Source organism: Chelmon rostratus, chromosome 6 (genome assembly GCF_017976325.1).
Source record: "Chelmon rostratus isolate fCheRos1 chromosome 6, fCheRos1.pri, whole genome shotgun sequence".
Classification (NCBI taxonomy): Eukaryota; Metazoa; Chordata; class Actinopteri; order Chaetodontiformes; family Chaetodontidae; genus Chelmon; species Chelmon rostratus.
Window position 1 is genome coordinate 10,364,575 of NC_055663.1, and position 20,586 is coordinate 10,385,160.

A 20,586-nucleotide genomic window follows, 5' to 3' on the forward strand; every position below is an offset into this window, starting at 1 on the left:
ATAAGCAGACTAAACTGACATGAAATGCACCAAAGCAATCAAATACCCTCTGCATACCCTTTAGCATCTGCATGAGATGCCTGCCTGAAAGCCCTCCAGCACTTGGTTAATGTTGTGAATCTGTTGAAGTTAGAGTTGGTTTAGGTGCCAAAAAGTACTTGGTTAGGTTTAGGAAAAGATCATTGTTTGCGTTGAAATAAGTGCGTACGTGATGTAAGTGAAGTGCGTCACACGAGTTAACTGACTAACATACATAAAATAAAAGATGTCAGAGAAGCACATCCAGGCACGTTGTCCTTGTATCATGCCCACATCCTCTTTTTAGGCCCTAGGTTCTAAAACAGGTCAGTTTTGGCACCACTTCCTACGTTACTTTACAAGGTTAATCATTTGAAGGCAGGTCAGCTCAATTTATGTGAATTATTAATGTTAAAATATCCTCTGGCCCCCGGTGCTCTTTCGAGTGAACAGACTCTTAAACCAAACCCTTTTCTAAAAGCAGCTGTTTCATAGTAGGGCCACCATCACTAAGTCTCTTTTCTTATAATTTCTTACAATTTGGCTAAATCAGTACGCACTGCTGGTATAGCAGGCGGTCTCAAATACAGCCAACATTGACTTTCGGTTTCAAACTCTGGTATTTGATAACCTGGGAGTGAGACTGGTCTGACCAAACACCCATAAGTGTGGGAGTGGGGGTACATATACCATATATGCATGCTCACAGCACAATGACTTTTAGTGACTTCAGGGCCACAGTTTGATACAGTGTCAGTCGAGCAATGGAATATGAAGAAATGCAAAGGATAAAATATATTTTTGTTCATTTTGAATCATAAACATTAATGACTTTTGGTAGCGTACAAATTAAGCATATTTATGGAGCCCAAAATTACAAACCTGCCTCAATTGGCTTTAAAATATGTATGGAATATGAGACCCTCTATCCTTTGACCCTCAATTTGGAAACAAAAAAGTCTTTAAAGGGACAAAGGAATGTCTGTATGCAGGCAAATACTCAATATTAAAGGATTCAGAACAGGATCAGGAGCAACAAAAGTGATCAGGACATCCCTTTGATTGAGCTTTTTGACTTTCCAACAGGAAATGCCAATAATGCCTCACCACTTGGGCCCCCTGGGCAGGTGACCCATTCAGAAAGACCACAAATAAGCCAGATAGACTACACCCACAGCACAATGTGAGTGTTTCTGTGGGCATCTACAAGTGTGTATGTGAAAGATGTTTGTTGGCATTTGAGGACAACACATGCCGGTGGTGTATGACGCATGTCGAGCCAAGTCACCCATTGTTTTCCAAGTGAGCCCACACACTGGCGGCGTCTTGATGTTGATGCACATCAACGTATCAGAATACGTCACTGTCCTATTTCCCAGCACTGAAACAAGTCAAATATACAAAAAACAGCAATTCCGTTTGCTCCCCAGACCGGAACATCCCAACTACAACGCCGTAGCTGCTTCTTGTCACTGTACGGCACATCTGATGTGTGTTTCAGCTGCTGGGTCCCAACTGATGCACATCAAATGACGTAACACTGCCTGACGCGCCTGGCGTGCTTGCACTTCAGTGTCTGACCGGTTTACGATTCCTGACATAGACTGTTATTGCTTGTTCCATAAGACATAGTAAACTTTAAGCCCGGCACCGAACGCTTTACTAGACATACATGCACCTACACCTCCAACAGAAGCACAGGTAGCAATAGGCCCTTGAAGACAGTTACAGTCCAGCAAGCATGTAATTGATGGGCTTGCACTGCAACATGTTATTATGTGGATACATAACTGTTAGGATAACTACAATAAGGGGCAGCTTTCTGCTAACACGGTTGACAAAGGGGTTACTGATGCCGAGGGTGAAGATTAAGGCAGCAGTGGAACCCCTCAGACCCTGCTATGCCCCCACATACTGGGGAAAGCCCACTCATTCCATCAGAACTATTTACATAACTCCATGGAGAAAATTGGCCCCTAGCAGTTAGCTTTTCCATGTGTGCCACACAGTAGAGACGCTGTTATGATAATTGTCCTCTGACACGAGCAGAGGGTATATACGCTACAGTATTTACAGTAAGAAAATAAAGACAGAAGGGATGGTGAGAGGGAGAGAGGAAAAAGGGAGAGAGGGAGAGTGAAAGAGAGAGAGAGAAAGAGAAAACTGCTGATCAGGAAAGAGAGTGGGGTTCCACGGATATTCCCCCAACACAAACACATCCAGTGTTGATTTTTGTCATTTTCTTGGCTCTGGGAAGTACAGTAGTTGGCAGAACAGTAAGCTCTCTGATGGTTTGTATGACTGGCTGTCATGGTCTTAGAGGTGGCTTCCCGCTGCCTCAGCGTATGCCCCTTCCCTCCCTCTGTGGTGACCCTCGCCTCTCCTCTACCTACTCTCTCTTCCATGCTTCTCCTCATTCACTCGTCTGCCATTTCTTGTCTGTCTCTCCCCTCCAGTGCAGTTGAAAAAACAAATCAACCTGGGCCCAGTTGTGCTGCCTGCTACACCTACTGCCCAGCTGGCATCCATTGTTTGCAATTAGTTCCAAGGCATGTGTTTGACAGCATGCGTACTTGTATACGTGCAAACTCGCTTGTGCATTTTTGCAGGCATGCACATGTGTGACAGGGTGCAAATGCGCCCGCGCATCGGAGCATAAACGCATTTTTTGCGCATTTTAGGATCAGCAGAAAATCAGGCAGCCTGGGAAAATCGTGGAAGGACACAGGTCTGAGCAAGTCCAATTATTAAGAACAATCCATCAATATGCAGAGCAAGTCCTGGAGCAGGCTCAGCAGAAAAACATGGCAAAAAAAGTGAAAGCAGGAAAAAAAAATGTGGTTCTTACGAGGAGGGAGAGAAAAATCTGTCTTTACAATCCCCCTGTTTCGGCTTGCCAACTTTCTGCTGGCTGTTGGTAGTGCGGAAATGAGAGCGTGCTAGATTCTCCCCTCCCGAGAATAACACAAACCCCTCAAAGCTCAAATCAAACACACAATCCACGTCACAGGAAACCATTTTGAAGCGTAAAACCTCCCAATGGGAGCTCCATTTGAATGCTGCGGGTATGCGCTGCCTTGCTCGCCCCCTGCGCCTCCCCCCTCTCTCCCCTCCCGCTCTCTCAAGGCTTCAACCACAACCTAACCCGAACCACACCACCTCTCAGACGACAAGACTCCCTTTCTCTCACTCCCTGTCCATTTCCCCCTTTATTCCTTCCTTTTTTTTCTTTGCGTTTCTTCTTTGCCTCTCTCTCTCTCTCTCTCTCTCTCACTCTCTCTCCATCTGCTATCAACAATTATAATTTCATCAACAATAAAAAATATGAAAATTTTATTGGATAGATAGATAGATAGATAGATAGATAGATAGATAGATAGATAGATAGATAGATAGATAGATAGATAGATAGATAGGGATCAGATTTCATTTATTTACTGTGCACATGGACACATAGACACACAGTCAAGTTAAGGGTCATGACCCAGCTCTCTCTGCCGAGGTACTCCCCCCCAACTCAGACCTGAACCACAACCTCTCGTACCCCCCATCCTGCTCTCATCGCTTCCATAAACCACCTCTTCCCCTTTCCCCTCATCCCTTTTTCCTCCTCTTTGCCTGGCAATTGAAACGCAGGGGTCAGGAGGGCATATGGGAGGCAATCACAGTAGTTTGTTTTGGCTCTCTCACCCCCACACCAAGTCCTTGGCTGTGCAGGAGCAATGCCGCCACCTTGCCTGCTTGCTGCCTGGGAAACAAACACATCCTTAATCACCCAGGCCCCGTATCCGCCAAGGCCACACTAGTTGAGCCCTGTCTGACAAGCTCAGGCCAGAAAAGTTGGACTCCATCTGATGAACTCAGGCCATACAAGTCAAAGCTCTGTCTACTGAACCCAGGCCTAGTGGCAGCCAGACAGTCAAATTCAGGTCGCACTAGTTGAGTACCCTTTGTTGAAACAGAGCCAGTGAGGACATAGTCTTTAAGCTCAGTGTCTGCTCAACCCCGGCCGGTCTAATGAAGCCCTGATGGTCAAACCTAGGCCAGGGAAGTCGAGCCCCGTTGAGTGAATCCAGGCCACGAAAGTCCTTCTGCACTGGTTGGAATCAAGCCAGAAAAGGCTGATCTATCTTTGGCTGGGTGAGCAGTTCTGTCATTATGTTGGCTAAGTGATGGCTAACAGCGGGAACCTCTGACGTAAGCACTGCGCAGCTGAGGGCTGGCAGTGAAGCGAGATGTAAGACAGGAGGGAAGACGTTTAAAACATGAGCCAGTGGCCAACAGCCATTTAGACCAGAGATGAGTTAGGCGAGTTGTCTTATGCCATCCATCCCATCCCTCCTAATCCCCAAAACCAAGACCTATAGCTTCTAAATCTCACTCTATTTTTCTCTCACTATTCCTGGAGGAGTTTCCCTGACTCCTCTTCCTAACGGCTTACTGCTTTACAGCGCTTTCCCCCTTCTCTCACACCTCCGCCGCACATCCGTCACAAACGTGCTCAAAGTGAACGACCAGGATCAACAAAATGAAATGTGTTTGTGCATAAACAGCGGTGGTACTAAAACCCAGACAGCATTTTTGCAGCCCCCCCTACGCTGCCTGTTAGACAACGAGAGCTGAGGCAAGGCCTCGGGTCTGTGTCAGGCTGGAGGTGAGCTCGACCTGCTTCGTTTAGGGGCCTTAAGTGAATAACGGCGCCGCTGTTGCTTTTCCTGCCTGATCTGAAATGAACAAAACAGCAACCTCTGAAATCTTGAAGTTCTCCAGTGGTATCCTTCGATAACACACGTACGTTGTGTCACTACCACACCCAGCATGTTACGCTCTGTCTCCATTGGGATGTTGGATAGTTGACCTTGATTTTGTACTCCACAGGTTGATATAAGTGCATAAGATTTCATTGCTTGGGGGAAAAGAGTCTCCGAGGCTCATTGTTCCCATGGTCTCTCCTCTCCTCTGGTCTCCTCTGAACCATGTCTCGAGTCGGAGCGACTTGCAGGCTGGCGCAGAGCTGTGATAGGCCCACTGATCCCCATCCAGCCCACCGTGCAGCCAGGCAGCAGCTGGAGCACTGAGCAGGTACATGAAGCGCTGAGACCAGCCGGGACTTCCAGGAAGTTCAGCATCAGGGATCAGTCTGTGTTATTGACTTGGCACAGCCTCCAGCCAGTACGATTCCACCAGCGAGGGGTTCACTGACTGCACAAGTGCACATATGTGTATGTGTGCGGACCAGGGCTCAGTGCTCTGTGGTCCAGATGGGTGGCCAAGCCCCAGTTGATTTCTGTTATTCTGTTATGACAATTGAACCCACTTGAACCAGTCAGTCCTTCTCTTTCTCTCCCTGCACCACACGCTTACTGTATCATCACACAAACCCCCCTCTCGTCCTTTGCTCGTCTTACGTTCGTACCACTATTATTAGGTTGTTTAAAATGCAAATGTATGTTTTGAACAGCTGGCAGGGACAGGGACCACCCAGCCAGTAGAGGAGCATTGTGCTAATAGCAGATAAGCTGAAATGGAGTGTCGGGAGAAATTCTTCCACTCTGTCAGAGAGACAGCTGTGCGTAAGCCTTACAAACACTATGCCGCAAAAAAACAATGCCCCATAGCTCCTCCCCCTCCGCGTCACCACAAACACAGATCAAAGACCCTGCCGCCGCCCGTTCAGTGATGAAGGCTGGCATGTGCCATCCTCTATTGTCGGGATGTCTAATTGATCCTAATTGATGTTGTGACAGGCAAAGACGGGAAGGATCTCTGGAGAAGCACAAGTTGGAAAACAGCATTCAGCTTTTATTAAGCAGCAGAACAGCTGAAGAAACCAGAATACGACATGGCTGGCTTTACCGACCGATCCTTTGTGTTCCACTGAAAACCAGTTGACGAGCATGGAAGCAATAAGACGCTTCACACAAACCATACTAAGACAAGATGTTGACAAATTCTACAAACAGCGGTGGAGGAAACTTTCAGTTCTTTAACTTGGGTAGAAACACAATAATAAAAAGCATTAGTAATTATCATACATTGTAGAGAATGGTTATTAGATCATATGATGAATCATTATTGAGGTATTATGTGTAACAAGCATGTACAAGCATCTTGCAGCTGCTTGTGGAGCTAATTATAACTACTTTGTATTCTGGTGGGGACTTTCATTTAAAACAATGCATCAACATTTTTATCTACAAGGCAACTAGTAAGTAGCTGTCAAATAAATGTGGTGGCATAAAAAGCACATTTCCTTCTAAAATGTGGTGAAGTAATGAATAAAAACTGGCAATACTCAAGCAGTGAGAGAAAGTACCACTCTAAGTACTCCACTTACGGAAAGTTTTGAGGTACTTGAGTTTCCATATTATGCTATTTTATACTCTTTATACTATATTTTGGTGGCAAATATTGCACGTTTTACTTCACTACATGTATCTCACAGCCATAGCTACTAGCTAAGATCAGATATTCTACGCACAAAACGTCACGTTATGGAATAAGATACATTGTTATAGGATTAACAACACAGCAGTATATAATGTGTCTAAATTCACATGCTACAATATTGATAATGTTTGGATGTTAATGCATGAAGGACAATAGTAAAGAAAATAAATAAATAGAATACATTATGAAATATTTATATTGTATAATAACACATTTTGCTGATCATAGATGCAATTTTACTTTACTAGCTTTTTAAATGCAGGATTTTGTTTACTTGTGCTGTACGCTATTTTTTACAGTGTGGTATTGCTATTTTTCTTTAAGCAAAGGATCTGAGTGCTCCCCCACCACTGTACTGAACCTTCAGCCGTTAATGAGATGACATAAAAGAACTGAGTATTCCTGTTGCCATTTGCTAACGAGCTTCAAGTTAAAGAATGTAAACAAATGTATATCAAAATGCGCGTTATGCATGTTGTCTAATTAAATCTCATTCTTTTCGAGCCTGACTGTCAACTAATGACAGTCAACATATGTAATTTCAGTGTGAACACTGGATCTGATTTTATTTGTTCACAAAAACATTTGTGCTTCAAATATACTGCGATAGAAGGTCAGCTGTGGTGACGTCTTAAAACTTGAAAATACTTGTTGAACAGTAAAGCATACTGATTCTTTGTAATCTGAGCAACAATAAACAGCTGGTCCACGTTTTCTACAGTGTCCTCCTTCGGTTGTTGCTCCTGGCTCCGAGCCAACAAGTGTATAGATGTGAGTACAGTATGGCCGTGTGTACACACTGAGGGGCCACGTCAGGGTACATTTTATGGATGTGTGAGTGCTTCACAATGAGGCATGAACACGAGCATCGTGGGTGTGGGTGTGTGTGTGTGTGTGTGTGTGCATGTGTGTAGTAAATTCTTGGAGAAACGGAAGATTATAACCTCTTTTTTTTCACGTAAGGGTACATACGGTACACGGACTCACACTGAAACAGAAACACACGCACACACGTACATACACACACTAATGGGGTGACAGAGTGCACTGGCTGAGCTCACATGAGCCAATGGCAACCTGGGGAAGGAGGAATGTGTATGGCGCTACTCCAAGAGAGGCCGTCAGAATCCTCAGCAGGCAACCCCGGTTGTCTTAGTGAACACAAGTGAGTGTGTGGGAGTGTGTGCGTCTGCACAAGAGGCTGGTAGGGGTAGTAACTGTGTAACTATATGAGTGCGTGTAATTTTACAGACAGTTGGCGATGAATTTTGTGAATGTGAGCAGCGAAGCTTTCAATTTAAACCCTCTTTTGTTATTAGCTGAAGCAGACTACAGTCTATATGAAGCTCTCTCTTTCTTGCTTGCACAGCCATCCCCTCACAGGGCGGGCCCAATGACCACATAACGATGGGATGAACTGCAGCACAGCCTTATCAGCAGCGTTACTTGATCTTAAATTAAATCTTAAATTAAACAGCTACAAGATGCAGGGGAGCATCTGTAGGTGAAGAGCTCCTTTGCAAGTGGGCAGTTTCTCCAGCCAGCCAGCGAGGAGGAGATCTGCCTTCAGAGGGAGGCCATAGTCAGGGAGGACACTAACTATACCGCCACTCATCCCACTAATCCCAAAAATACAGCATGATGTCATGCAGATTCCGAGTGTGGACTGCAGTAGCAGAAAAAGGGTCATGTGTGCACTTGACTAATGCACAACCGACGAGAAAAAAAAAAAGAGAGAGAGGAGTAAGGAGGGAAAAAAGGAGGAGAGCGAAGGGCTGTTTAAAATATTCAACCCCCCTTCCATTAACTAACCGTGTAGGGATGGGAACACGACCTCCACTGTACATCTCATGAGAGAGAAAAAAAAGGTGGGAGAGAGAGAGATGGTGCACTGTGGGAGTAGACCTCTTTCATCCAGTAGCCCTTGAATCCAGCTCAGCATTTTCTCAGTGATGTCATCTCTTTTTCACTCTCACTTCACCCTCTTCACTTCCTCCCTCACCTCCATCTGCTCTCTCACTCCATCCTTCCTGAGCTTTCTGCGTCTCGCACGCACATGCTCGCGTTGCCTCCCTCTGCACTTACGCGACGTGTGGTGCATTACAATGTACCGTGCATCTCGTTCGGCACACACAGATCCCTATAAATCCGTAGCTGGCTACAGTCATCCCGAGTTCAGCTGAAATAGGATGTTCGGGTGCTCGCTTGTTATTCGCCATCCCCTCCATACTCGCCCGTTCCTTCACGCTCCAGCCACACAGCATCATCTGACAGGCAGGGAGAACACTGTGTTAACAAACATGGAAATGGCTGCCAGCTGCATGGACAGGGCCAGACAGGGGGGGAGACACATTGTGCATGCAGCTTTTTATTGGGTATGAAGAGAAGGAAGAGGCATGGGGAGACCATGGAAGAGAGGAGGAGTACATGTAGCTCCAAAAAAAAAAGGGTATTTGAGGCTATTTAGCAGTCAATATTTTACAGCAGTGGAGTTGGTGCAGAATATTTACAGTGCAGAAAGGTTTGGCCATAGTGTTGAAAAAGATAAATAAATGAAGACTTCCATGAGGGAAAATTGCACTTAGCTTTGTGACTTCAGGTCTGAGCCCTCTGCAGGAAACAGCGGCCAGTCTCTGCCAGCGAGGACTGGTCTGATCCGCTCTTACAGGAGCTCCAAACACCTGCTTACATAAAGTGTAGCTCCTCCTTTAGCAAATTCATTGTGTCACTGACATTATGAATCATGTCTTAACAGTTTAATACAGTAATTCATCGTTCAACAAGCACCACACACTTAATGAGTATTTTTTTTATTTAGAAATGCTTTTCCTGGTGCATCCTGGTCTAAGGATTTAAGATGCTGACCATGTAGCTGTTATGTTTGTTGCATGTCATCCCCTCATTTCCTGTCACCAAACGGAAGAGTTACAGCCGCTCTCCGACTCTGTCTTACTACCTCCATAAAAGGAATCACCTGGATCACCCGTGTCTGTCTCACATGCCTTTTTTGTAGAAGTCAAAATGCTGCAGCATGAGGAAACACCTAATGGAGTGTTACTTAACGTCCTGCAGCCAGCCAGGATGCTGCACCACGGCCTGTATCCAAAGGGACCAGAGCTCATCATTTACTGACAAGAGACTTACCACCACACCAGGCTAAGGCACTGCGTGCAGTGAGATGGGGGTCACCTGGCAAGATTTCAGGTAAATGTTGCATTTTGGGGCCGACTCGTGTTTTCGTCTGAAAAGAGAAACAATCATCTGTTTTATTCACGTCCAAACACTACGCAATTCTGGCTGGCCCCTTCACAGATGTTATCACTTAAAAACGAAAGTCTATCCTTCTTTTAGCTCATGTAACATTTTTATTGATTAGAATAATATCCCAAATCATCTTGTCAGCAAAATTATCATCACGGGTAAAAATCAAACCATATCGCCTTCGTTTTATTTCCAGTAGAATATGGATGATTTTGAGAATTACTTCTCTAAACATCTGAATCACTCAGAGACCAGTCTGTCGAGGGACTATCATGTTACATTGTATGTCTCGATCCCTTTGACTACAGCCGTCTATGACTTCATTTGTTTTACTTCTTCCACCCCCGAATGAGTTTCTGTTGTTTGTTTTTAATCAGTTAGTAAGTTGTTCCTGTTTACTTGTTCTTTATAAAGAGCTAAAATGACTAAGAGACATTTATCTGTGTGAGCAACAGATGAGCTCATTAACCAGTGTGTGTCTCAGTCTGTCAATCTGCACTATAAAATGTGTCATCTTTCCGACTTTTAGCGGCAGTAACCAAAACGTCCAAAACAATACATAACCAGCACTGTCAGCAGGCCTTAAACCGAGTAATAATATCAGCACCTCAGTGCCGGTTTAATGGCTGCAGTATGTATGTGCAAGTGTGTGCGTCTGTCGGTATGGGGTATTCCCATGACAAGGAGCAGGAGGAGAACAGGGACGAGACTTTTTTGGCAAACACCAGAACCTGATTTCATGTGGGGTCTGTTCAGGCCAAGAGGAGAGCGAGAACAGGAATTTGGTCTCCCTCTCTGCTGGTTGAGCAGCTGTTTCTCTGGAGGTCCCGACTGGGCAACAGAGACAGAAGGAGCAGGGAAAAAGGAAAAATAAAAAGTGAGAGTGAGGCAGACAGAAAAGAAATGGAGTGGCTGTGTAACAGGAGGCTCGTTTTGTTCCAAATCAGATTGCTTTATAGCAACGCAGGGGGTGAGTGGTTCCAGGCAGCAGACAATGGGCCAACAGGATCAATATTGACATTCTCCTTAGTGATAGCTGAGTTTGCTGGGTGAGGTCAGGGACGGGACCTTTGTATTAGCCAGCCAGCATTAGTGGTCATGGCTGGGGGACACTTACTGTAACCTTGGCCTCTCAGCATAATGGAGGGTCTGAGCGAGCCCAGGAGAGGTCCCTCCCCTTTATGGGCCTTATTACCGTAAGAGAGCTCAGTCCTCAAGTGGCCCGATTCAAACACAGATCATTACTTTGTCAAAACAGCTACCAGACCACGTTGGCACACGCTCGGGCCAGCTTGTGTGGTGAACAGTGTCTCGAAGTGCCAGTTGTTGAGCGCAGCAGCCGTGGGAGATGAGGCGAGGAGAACACAAGAAAAAGTAAGCAGAGCACTTTTGGACAAGTGACCGTTTATTAGTTCTTATTCCAACAGCACTTACAATTAGACATATTCACTGGCAAGTCCCCCGTGCTAGGCAAACACACACACACACACACACACACACACACACACAAACATTGGGTACAATCTTCTCTCATGAGTTATGGCAGGAGGTGCTACCACAAAATAATAAAATAGTCCAGCAAATTCCATATCGTTGCTTTTGCTGAAACAACATCTCAATTGTTGTTTACCTAAAGTGGTCAATTAATCCAAGGCAAACTCATAAAAGAGCAAAGTATGTGGGTTGTCCAGGTAGTCTGATCCAACTGGCTAAGAGTCAGGGCTACTAGGGATACCACAATATACCACTCCCCAGCGCAGCAGAGGAAGAGGAGTGTGGGAGAGGGACAAGGAGAAAGAGGGACAGCAGAGGACGGGTAGGAAAGGACACTCCTGAGGACAGAGGAGAGACAACGAAAGAGGAGGTGCAGAGGCAGAAGTGCCAAAGAGGAGGAGTGAAAGGAGAAGGGGGTGGGACGGGATGAGTGGGAGGAGGAAGGAGAGGAGGTCATCTGAGGTGATGGAGATTATGTACAGTGGGCTGGTTTCATGAAAGATGGAGCTGGGCCACTCTCCTCCTCTTGTGATTCTGTTCTGGCTCGGGTTACTGGACTAAAGCCTCGCACAAGCTCTCTCTCTCTCTCACACACACACACACACACACACACACACACACACACACACACACACACACACACACACACACACACACACACACACACACACACACACGCACGCACACGCACGCACGCACACGCACGCACACGCACACACACGCACTCACCAAACACATGCATCCAGTCTCACACACACATCCTCATTCTTCTTCACTACACACTTGTGAGTGTTTTCTTACAGAAATAGAAGTGACGTCACAACAGTCGCGTTGTAAATCAATGCATGTTGCTCCCAACGAAACACCCACGCTCACATACGGGCCCAGAGTTCCCGGTCAGTGGGCTGTCTCAGAGTCCGAACCACTCAGTGACCCCTCCTCTCCTGGGGTCGAGTTTCTGCCTCTGCTTCTCGTCCTCCATGAACTTCTCCTGCATCTCCTCCATGGAGCCCTCCACCACCGTCTGCTCTTTTGTCGGGAAGATGTCAGGGAAGGTGAACGTCTGGCCCTGGGCCTAGGATACAAAGGCACAAAAAAAAAAAAAAAAAAAGAGGAAAATGAGCAAAGAAACCATAGCCTACTAAGAAGAATTAGTTGGTTATTTTCTCAGTTAAATCACAAACCAATTTTTGGTGCAACAAAAAGCGTGTCAAACTGCATTTTTCTATTCTTTGCGGAGACGACAAGTGAGATACTGATTTGGAATTCAGGACACTGTTTCTCCCTCTATACTCCTCTTCCAGTTACACAAACGCTCTCTTTCTCTCTGGCATTCAATTTCTCCAACTCTCTCCCACATTTAATCTCTCATCTCTCTCCATTTCTCTGGTCTTGATTTATTCAGAGGGAAAGGATGGTATCCATTATTTATTCCATACCAACCCATCTCTGGCCATGGCTAATGCATCACTGGCCCAACAGTAGTCTGTGTCAGGCCCGCCGTAGAGTACAGTACAGCACACACACACATGCACGCTTACACGCCCACACACAAAAAAATAACAGGTCAGTGGGTGCAGGCATGCACACATATCCATAGCCTATCCCTCTCAGCCTCTCCCATGGACACCTGGTAACAAGAATGCACTGTTATCAATCTCAACTGGAGCCAAATCATTGCTGTCCTTGAACAACTCATATAAAGCCAGATTATAACAGTCTGTGATGCAACTGCACACACACGTGTCATTTTTATCACTAAGTGTTTGGATTTTGAGCAAACTGCTAATCCTCACAAATGTTCCCAAAGTGATTAATGATCACTAACGTTGTAGTTTACACCAAACAACAGCTTCCACTTCACAATGACAAATAGTCACATGTCATTATGTGACTCATAACCGTCCAAATTATTTCATATAAAGGCCCCTACCACTATAAAATGAATTGCTTCCATGAACACAATTGTCAATCAACTATTCTGTTTAAATATGTGAAATATTTTGTTTGGGGTCAGTGTGTAGGCGTTAAGGAATGGTCTGGCTCTGATGTGAACGTTACTTTGTCTGTCTCCAACCCCCAAAATACCAAGAGAAACATGCATATAATTACCACATAGCATGGTTTAATTCCCAAAGGGGGAGACAACATGAAGCTCGCTCAGCCAAAGATGCAGAATGGAGCTGGCCTTGTCGACTTTCAAAACGTGCTCCACCGAGACAACCTACAGCAGGAGCCCTGGGTATCATTACTGTGTGTTTGGACTTGTGCATGTAGAAATGGGTGTGCTCAGGTGTATGTCTACATGCGTTTTGTCTTTTGCTGGCAAGATTATGAGCAGGTAAGAACATAAAAACATCAATAAATTCAAAATAACAGACAAAATGCATGAGGACTAAATTCTCGGAGGACTTCAGTGACGCTGTTTACCCAAGATTTCCACTGGGGCGTATCTGTGACCTATGTGACACGTATTTGCTCCTTCCTCCACATGTCTCCAATCCCTACCAGTTGCTTTCAGAATTGGAGTCTGCCAAGCTTTGCTGACTTGCTCAGATCGTATACATTTGGTCATTTTCCCTTGATTTTTGTACTTCTACCATGGGTGAGTAGGCTTCACAGTTCATAGGATTGGAAGTCTGCACAGGGTGTTTTATTTTGAAAATTTAAAAGATTCTCTGTGTCTGGCTTCCCGTCTGGCTCGATCTGCTCTGTGCAGATCAGTAGACTCACCACATATGCTCTTGGGATGCTTCTGAAACGGAGATGCTACACACCTGGTAGAAATGCACTCAACTGAAACGGCAGCAAACAGCTCCGTCATACGTGGACAGAAAGCGGACCTTACGAGGTCTGTCTTAGAAGCTCTGTACTTCATGACTAGCAAGCACTGGAATGAGCCAACAGAGTCACTTAGAGAAAATTAAATAAATATGTGTGTGTGTGTGTGTGTGTGTGTGTGTGTGTGTATGAATGAACAGTGAAATTACACAATGGTCATGCTGGAAAAAGTATTTTGAAAACCATTTTCCAAGTTTTTTTGTATAATTAAGTTTTGAAAAGTGTCACATGTTTATTTCAAAATAACTCCCAATAAATTAGCTTTTTAGCCAAAAACAATGAGCCCAAATAAGCCACAGTCTATTTACTTTTTATTGGTTGGAGAGACCGCAGTCCACCTTCCACCAGTGTTTCTTAGTTACTGACTAATACTAATTTGAAGTTTTCAGTGAAAAACGAGACACCCTAATGGGAAGAGACTGGCTGGGTTTTAGTCTACAAAGATCCAGAAGTCATTGCATTAAGACATGAACCACAACCCGGTCTTTATGTACGTGAACCACAGTCGAGCCTGACATGTCCAATCTGACAATATTGGCATGACCAGGCATCTAGCTAGATCCAAAACACAACTATTATGGAAACGACTATTTTGGTGTGATACTTTACACAGACTTGAATTCATGTTACTCTCTAAAACCTGGCCATTTGAGTCTAAACTCTGTGATATAAGCTTTAAGGAGCAGCTAGAGCAAAACGTGCACAACCTTAAATCAAAAGAAAAGCCACTCTGTTCTTGTCTTCCTGTCTTGCAGCAACGCCTGTATTGCAAACTACAAGAGGTTTTCTAGTGAGTGCAGTAATGCAGGAAGAGAGACAAGAGTGCAGACCCATGAGGGGGGGAGGCCACGGTCAGGCACAAACAGAGAGCTGCCAAACACCAGAGAAGCACCTGGAAACCGACAACCCTGCCAAGACCCTCGGTGTCTCTCTGCACTCGCACACACTGCCATCGAGGAACGCAGTATCCAGAACACAAACATTGGACCAGGTCAAGGGAAGTTTGCTGCAGGAGTAAGAGGAGGAGGAGTGGGGAGCAGGAGAAGGAGGCAGCAGGGAGAATGGTGGGGGTATTGAATGTGAGGAAGTGACGGGGAGAGGAGGAAGAGCAAAGCAGGGGTGAAGGAGGAAGGGGTCTACCACAGCGCTATAAACACCAGATCTGGCAACGGGAGGAACAATGAAGCAGTGAGCCAAACAAGACTTCACCCAACTTGAACCAAATGTTGTCGCATGACAGTTCCCAGTTATACGGCGCAGCACTGGACACCTTGTGTATACACATGGCGAAGATTAATACCGGCCTCAGAGAGCGCGATTCACAAAAACAACAAAGCCCCAAGATTGAAATCAACAAAGCGCTGAGACTCGTTAAACAAGTCTTATTGTTGGCAGCAGGCCGCACCCTCTGTGTGTGTGTGTGTGTGCGCACGCGTGTGTCGAGCGTCTGCTGGACACATTTCCGTAGTGAGAGAAAGTGCTGGCAGAGAGCATTCATATTTTTGTTTGAAATATATACATCGCACCACAGCAGAGGCAAAACCCATGTCCCCTCGGTCTCTATGTGCTCCAAGCTCCAGAGCCAAAACGATCTTCCTGTGTGTCTGTCTGCCTCTTTCTACTGGCGTATTCATACATGTGTGTTTTTGTGTGTGTTTGTTTGTGTGTGTGTGTGTGTGTGTGTGTGTGTGTGTGTGCGTGTGTGTGCGTGTGTGTGTGTGTGCATGCCCAAGAGTGCATACTGAGTGATTTAAGGAGAAGATTGAGGTCTGACCAAAAAGGACAAAAGTGGAGAAAGACAGTCAGGCATTATGTGCCTGTGAGGGTTTTCTTTCTGTTACCTACTGTGCTTCCTAGATGAGAAATTGTAAGGCGTGGATATTTTCCCTCGCTCTGCCATCATCTTCACCGTGCTCCCAATTGAATCAAGCTGCCATCCAGGAATATTGGGACGAGGCCCCACGCTACTAGTGATGTAAACATACTCCTCTTACGCACATGAACAACCCATTACATCCACAGTTTCCCTCTCAATGGGAAAAGGAGGAGAAACACTGGGGGGAGGGGGGGTTAAGGAAGGGAAATGTTGTCATTGACTCACTACCAAATCATCTCACTTTCCCCAATCTGTGTATAAATGTGTATGTTTCCTTATTAAGCACTAATTCGATGTCTTGTTCTGTTCTAAAAGTGTGTATTTAGGTTGTCAATCTGCCCTTTGTCACATGATCACATTTGGGGACTACTGTGTTTGAATGGGAACACTTGTCAAATATGGAACATCAATCATATTGTCCCCATAAAGTTTTTACAACAGCTACATTTAGAAAATGCTTACAGTTAGTGTAAGCCTCGAGGGTACTTCAAATGTCCCCACATCAAACCTGGGTTTGTGTGTGTGTGTGTGCGCGCTCATGTGACAGTCATACACAAACCCCAAGCAATCCTGTTTGCGGCCCCAGAGGGATGGAAGGAAAGAGGAGAGTGAAAAGAGAGAAGACCAGGCGAGGGATGGAAAGAGAGACACAAAGGACAACTGTATTCTATCTGATTGACCTTTGCTTCTGATCTGTGACAAACTGAGCATGCAGCCGTAACTCAAAAACAGCCGCAGGGGGAAAAAGTCCTGGTGTGTGTTTGTCTGTGTAATAATTTCCCCTTAAGAGAAGGAAAAAAAAAAAAAAAAAAAAAAAGGAAGAATGTCGAAAGAATGGACAAATGTGTGTCCGGCAAACTTGGAATGCATGTGAAATCAATACAGGGAAAATGTGAAGGAGGCCACTCTTTTATTATTCATAAGCTTAGATTTAAGTATGAAATATGAAAGCCATACTTGTTCTGGCCTGATGTGTTAAAATGTCTTTGATGAAAACAGGAAGGTGCCGGTGCTCAGGGCTTGAATAGAACATTATGGCACAGTCAGCAGCCGAGGACACAAAAGGCTGATTCAACCTGCTGCTCTGAGAGTTAAAGCATATGGGACATGAAGTGGACCAGACTGGACCGGGACCAGCTGCACCACCAAACATCGCCATGTGACACATGAGATACACATCAGCATTTATTTGCCTCTGAATGGGCTGCACAGTAAGCACAGAGTAAGAACTATGCTTCCGAAAATAAAAAACAAAAGGAGGCTTTCAAAGATGATTACTCAACCCCATTGTAGTAGGTTTGACTTCATTTTCCAATATCCTCGATCCACAGAATAGCCTTCATGGTATCAGATTTTATGTCCTCTGGAATGAAACAAGTTTGGAGCAACATTTTATTACTTTGAAGACTGTTTAACAGCTGTAAAACTACTCTCAAGGTCAAATGGTGACTTCCATTCAGATAATCTAGACAACTCAAGAACTGAATCCATCAGAAAAATGCATTCTAACTACTCTTTTACGACCCGAGATCAGCCTTCCTTTTGTGCTCTCTCAAAACCTCGAGCACCTAGAGTTATTGTGGAGCTAAATAAGATGTGACTGAGGGGTGGGGGCCAAGTACACAGACTTCTTGGATGACCTCACTTGACCGAATTAAAGAACAGAGGAGCTCACAATGTGGTCACAGAGACTGAAAAGGCTTAAAGTGGTCTGAAAATGTGAAACTGAGCCATTTACACCAGCCCTAAGAGACTGTCAGACAAACTACATATCCCTTTTTTTATTTGATGAGGGGCGGTCCGGAAGGCTTGAGAAGATAGAGCCATTCAGAAAGCAGTCAATTAAAAAAATAAAATAAAATAAAAAAAATCAACCAGATGTTGGCGGTTGTCATTACAGTCCGGCCAAATCTGGGCCGCACACTGAAACGGAGAGGTGTTGACGACGCGGTGAGAAATCTCATGAGGCTGTGGCTCATGCGGCTGCGGTGGCAGTGTGGTGGGGTAAACTGTAGCAAAGCATAGAGACATCTTGAGGGGCTGTGTGTGTGTGTGTGTGTGTGTGTGTGTCGTAGTGAGAGAGAGAGAGACAGAGAGGTGTTCACTTTGCGGTAGAATCTATTTTGACCGCACAGTAGGAGAGCCTGGCAGACTACAGAGGGAGAGACCACAGTGGTGAGGTTACCAGGATTAGAGCTGAGGGCAACCCCCTGCTGAGTGTGTGGGATATATACATGTGTGTGTGACTGAGTGTGTGTGTGTGTGTGTGTAAACCCTATTTATCAAGGGACACATTGACTGAGCATGCATAATGCTCATTTTCAGCACGCATCGACACCTGAAGCTGTGAGAGTCACAATGTTGTACTGTTGTCAGTAACCAGCTCCACTTGGCCAGTTGTTGGAGTTTCCGTGCCTTGCTCACGGGCAACTCATCTGGAGGGAAGAGCATTTACTACACTTTTTTTCCAAAGAGACTCGGGTAGTCTAACTTTGAATTTTAAAAGGTGTAATCACACCTTTGTGAGTCCGTTTTCTTTGGTGTCAGCCACGACACCAAATTTTGTTGCATTTTTGTAGTCGGTTCATTTAAGTTCACACTGGCCAATTACAAGTGAACCGGGACTTGTAAACGAAAGTCAGATGGACTCACAAGTAGCTTGTTTATTGGACAGAGTTTTGGCAACCTGTCATCCTGCAAGATTACAGATTTTGGCAGGCAAGGAGCAAGGGGGAAAAAACCAAATCTGATTCCAGTTCCTTTAGATTTAAGTACGCGTCATGGACTTGTCTGTGCTTTTTGCCATAATTTAGCATCTCTGGTCTTCATACCAGATAAGAAGGAAATAGCTGACTACAGTGATCTGTACAGGCTGTGGTTTGCCCTTGGTTCACTTTGTTATGCTCGGCTTTCCAAGCTTGAGTAAGTGCTGGCTATCCGATGTCAACATCCGTCTCACTGTACCCATAAAAATCATACGAAAAAATGACCAAACAATGGACAGCATGTTCATGAGAATGTTTGTGGGGCTGTTTCCTGTAGTTAGTTCAGATTACATTCCCTGTTCTAACAAACTGTACCCCAGGTCACTTGGAAGTGGACCTATCAGGTTTGCTTTGAATTATACTGTTCTTCCCTGACCAAACCAGCAGAGATTAAAGTAGGAAGGGTGCTTTCAGACTTGTTCAGACGAGTTGAAGAGGTCTTCCCTGACCCGAGACAGATTTTCCTGAGAGTTATCTATGTTGCTGAAATGTGAAAACATGCCATCAATGCAGTGTTTCAAAGTGGTCTAGAGACCACTCCAAAACGAATGCTTCCAAGGAGTTCTGGTGTGGTGCCATGATGTCCCTACCAAATGTCAAAACCAACCTTCCACGCATGTATATTGTGTGTTTTTCCACATATTCCATATTTCTGTTTATTGAATTATCCTTTAAACTTATCACATCAAATCAATGTTGTAAATTGAGGATTCCACACAACCTGTATTAAAAAATAACAAATCAGTTGTCTTATGAAATGCACAATAGTGGAACACAGATCTTGGCTTTGACAACCAGTCTGTTTTTTGTTTTTTTTTTTGGTTTTTTTGCATAACTGTGATATACTGTATATTGATATGGGAATATGCTGAGATGATCATTTTAACCAAATCGCCTAGCCCTATTGTCACAAATGTGAAGCAAAGGTCATATGATGTTGCAATGGTGCTGTGTTATGCAACACATCCACGGTTTGAATGGATTTTTGTGTATACTAACAAACCCACAGTAATGATTCCCCCTCTGAAAGGCTAAAAGACACAAACCTGGGTTCGCACTCAAGTATTTACACCAGCTCTGCAACAAGTTAGTCATGACTGTAACATACATTCTAACTGTTGATCTCAGGTTCGATATCTACACCTACAGAGGATCATGTGCCCATATTGTTGACCTCTACTCAATAGTTTTTCAGCCTAACATTGCATTATCCAAGAGTGCTTTTTGTCTGCGATCACAGAAGAAATAGTCAAAGAAAACTGGGAGAGGTAGGAAAGACGATGGATGAGGGCAAAAGAGGAGAAGAGATGTAGCCTGATGACTGTAAACAGCTCCGGCTGCCAGGCCCCTGGGTGGGCCACACATTCACTCTCACTTTATCTCACTGACACACACAGACACACACACAAACTTACTTAGGTCACTTTTGGAGAAATTACATAGACATACATTCATTTCCTGGAAATGTATCCTAACCCTAATCATAACCAGTACTTGCCTAACCCTAACCCGAAACGTAACCACTGATCCAAAAATCAGGCGCAGCTTTTGTCCCCAAATGCACCAGCCGTCCCCAATTAACTGATCTTGAGTCTGACATGAGTCCCCAAAAGACACACACAGACACACATACACACAAAATACTCTTCCCCGTTGTGCGTCTGTCCAGACCCCCTGGTACAAACCATTCCAGGAACGGAAAACTGAGAGACAGAGATGGAGATAGACTGAGGAGAAGGGAGGGTGAATGGGTAAAGAAAGCCAATACCAAAAGATAAATAAAACCAGACTTGTTTTCTCAGGAAAGACAGTGAGGTGAGAATGATTTAATGGGAAGATAAAAGAGAAGACAATGAAAATAACTTACAATGCATTTAAACT

At 44.8% G+C, this 20,586-nt stretch overlaps 1 protein-coding gene across 1 annotated transcript in view; it reads right to left on the bottom strand.

Annotated features, from left to right (window-relative positions):
* Positions 1-11,134: 11,134 nt before the first annotated feature.
* The window catches only part of mrpl23 (mitochondrial ribosomal protein L23), a 36,370-nt gene continuing 26,918 nt past the window's right edge, over positions 11,135-20,586 (bottom strand). The window contains exon 5 of the mRNA XM_041939529.1: positions 11,135-12,298. Coding sequence (XP_041795463.1) covers positions 12,134-12,298 — 165 coding nt within the window. The 3' untranslated portion in view covers positions 11,135-12,133. The remainder of the gene's footprint in view (positions 12,299-20,586) is intronic.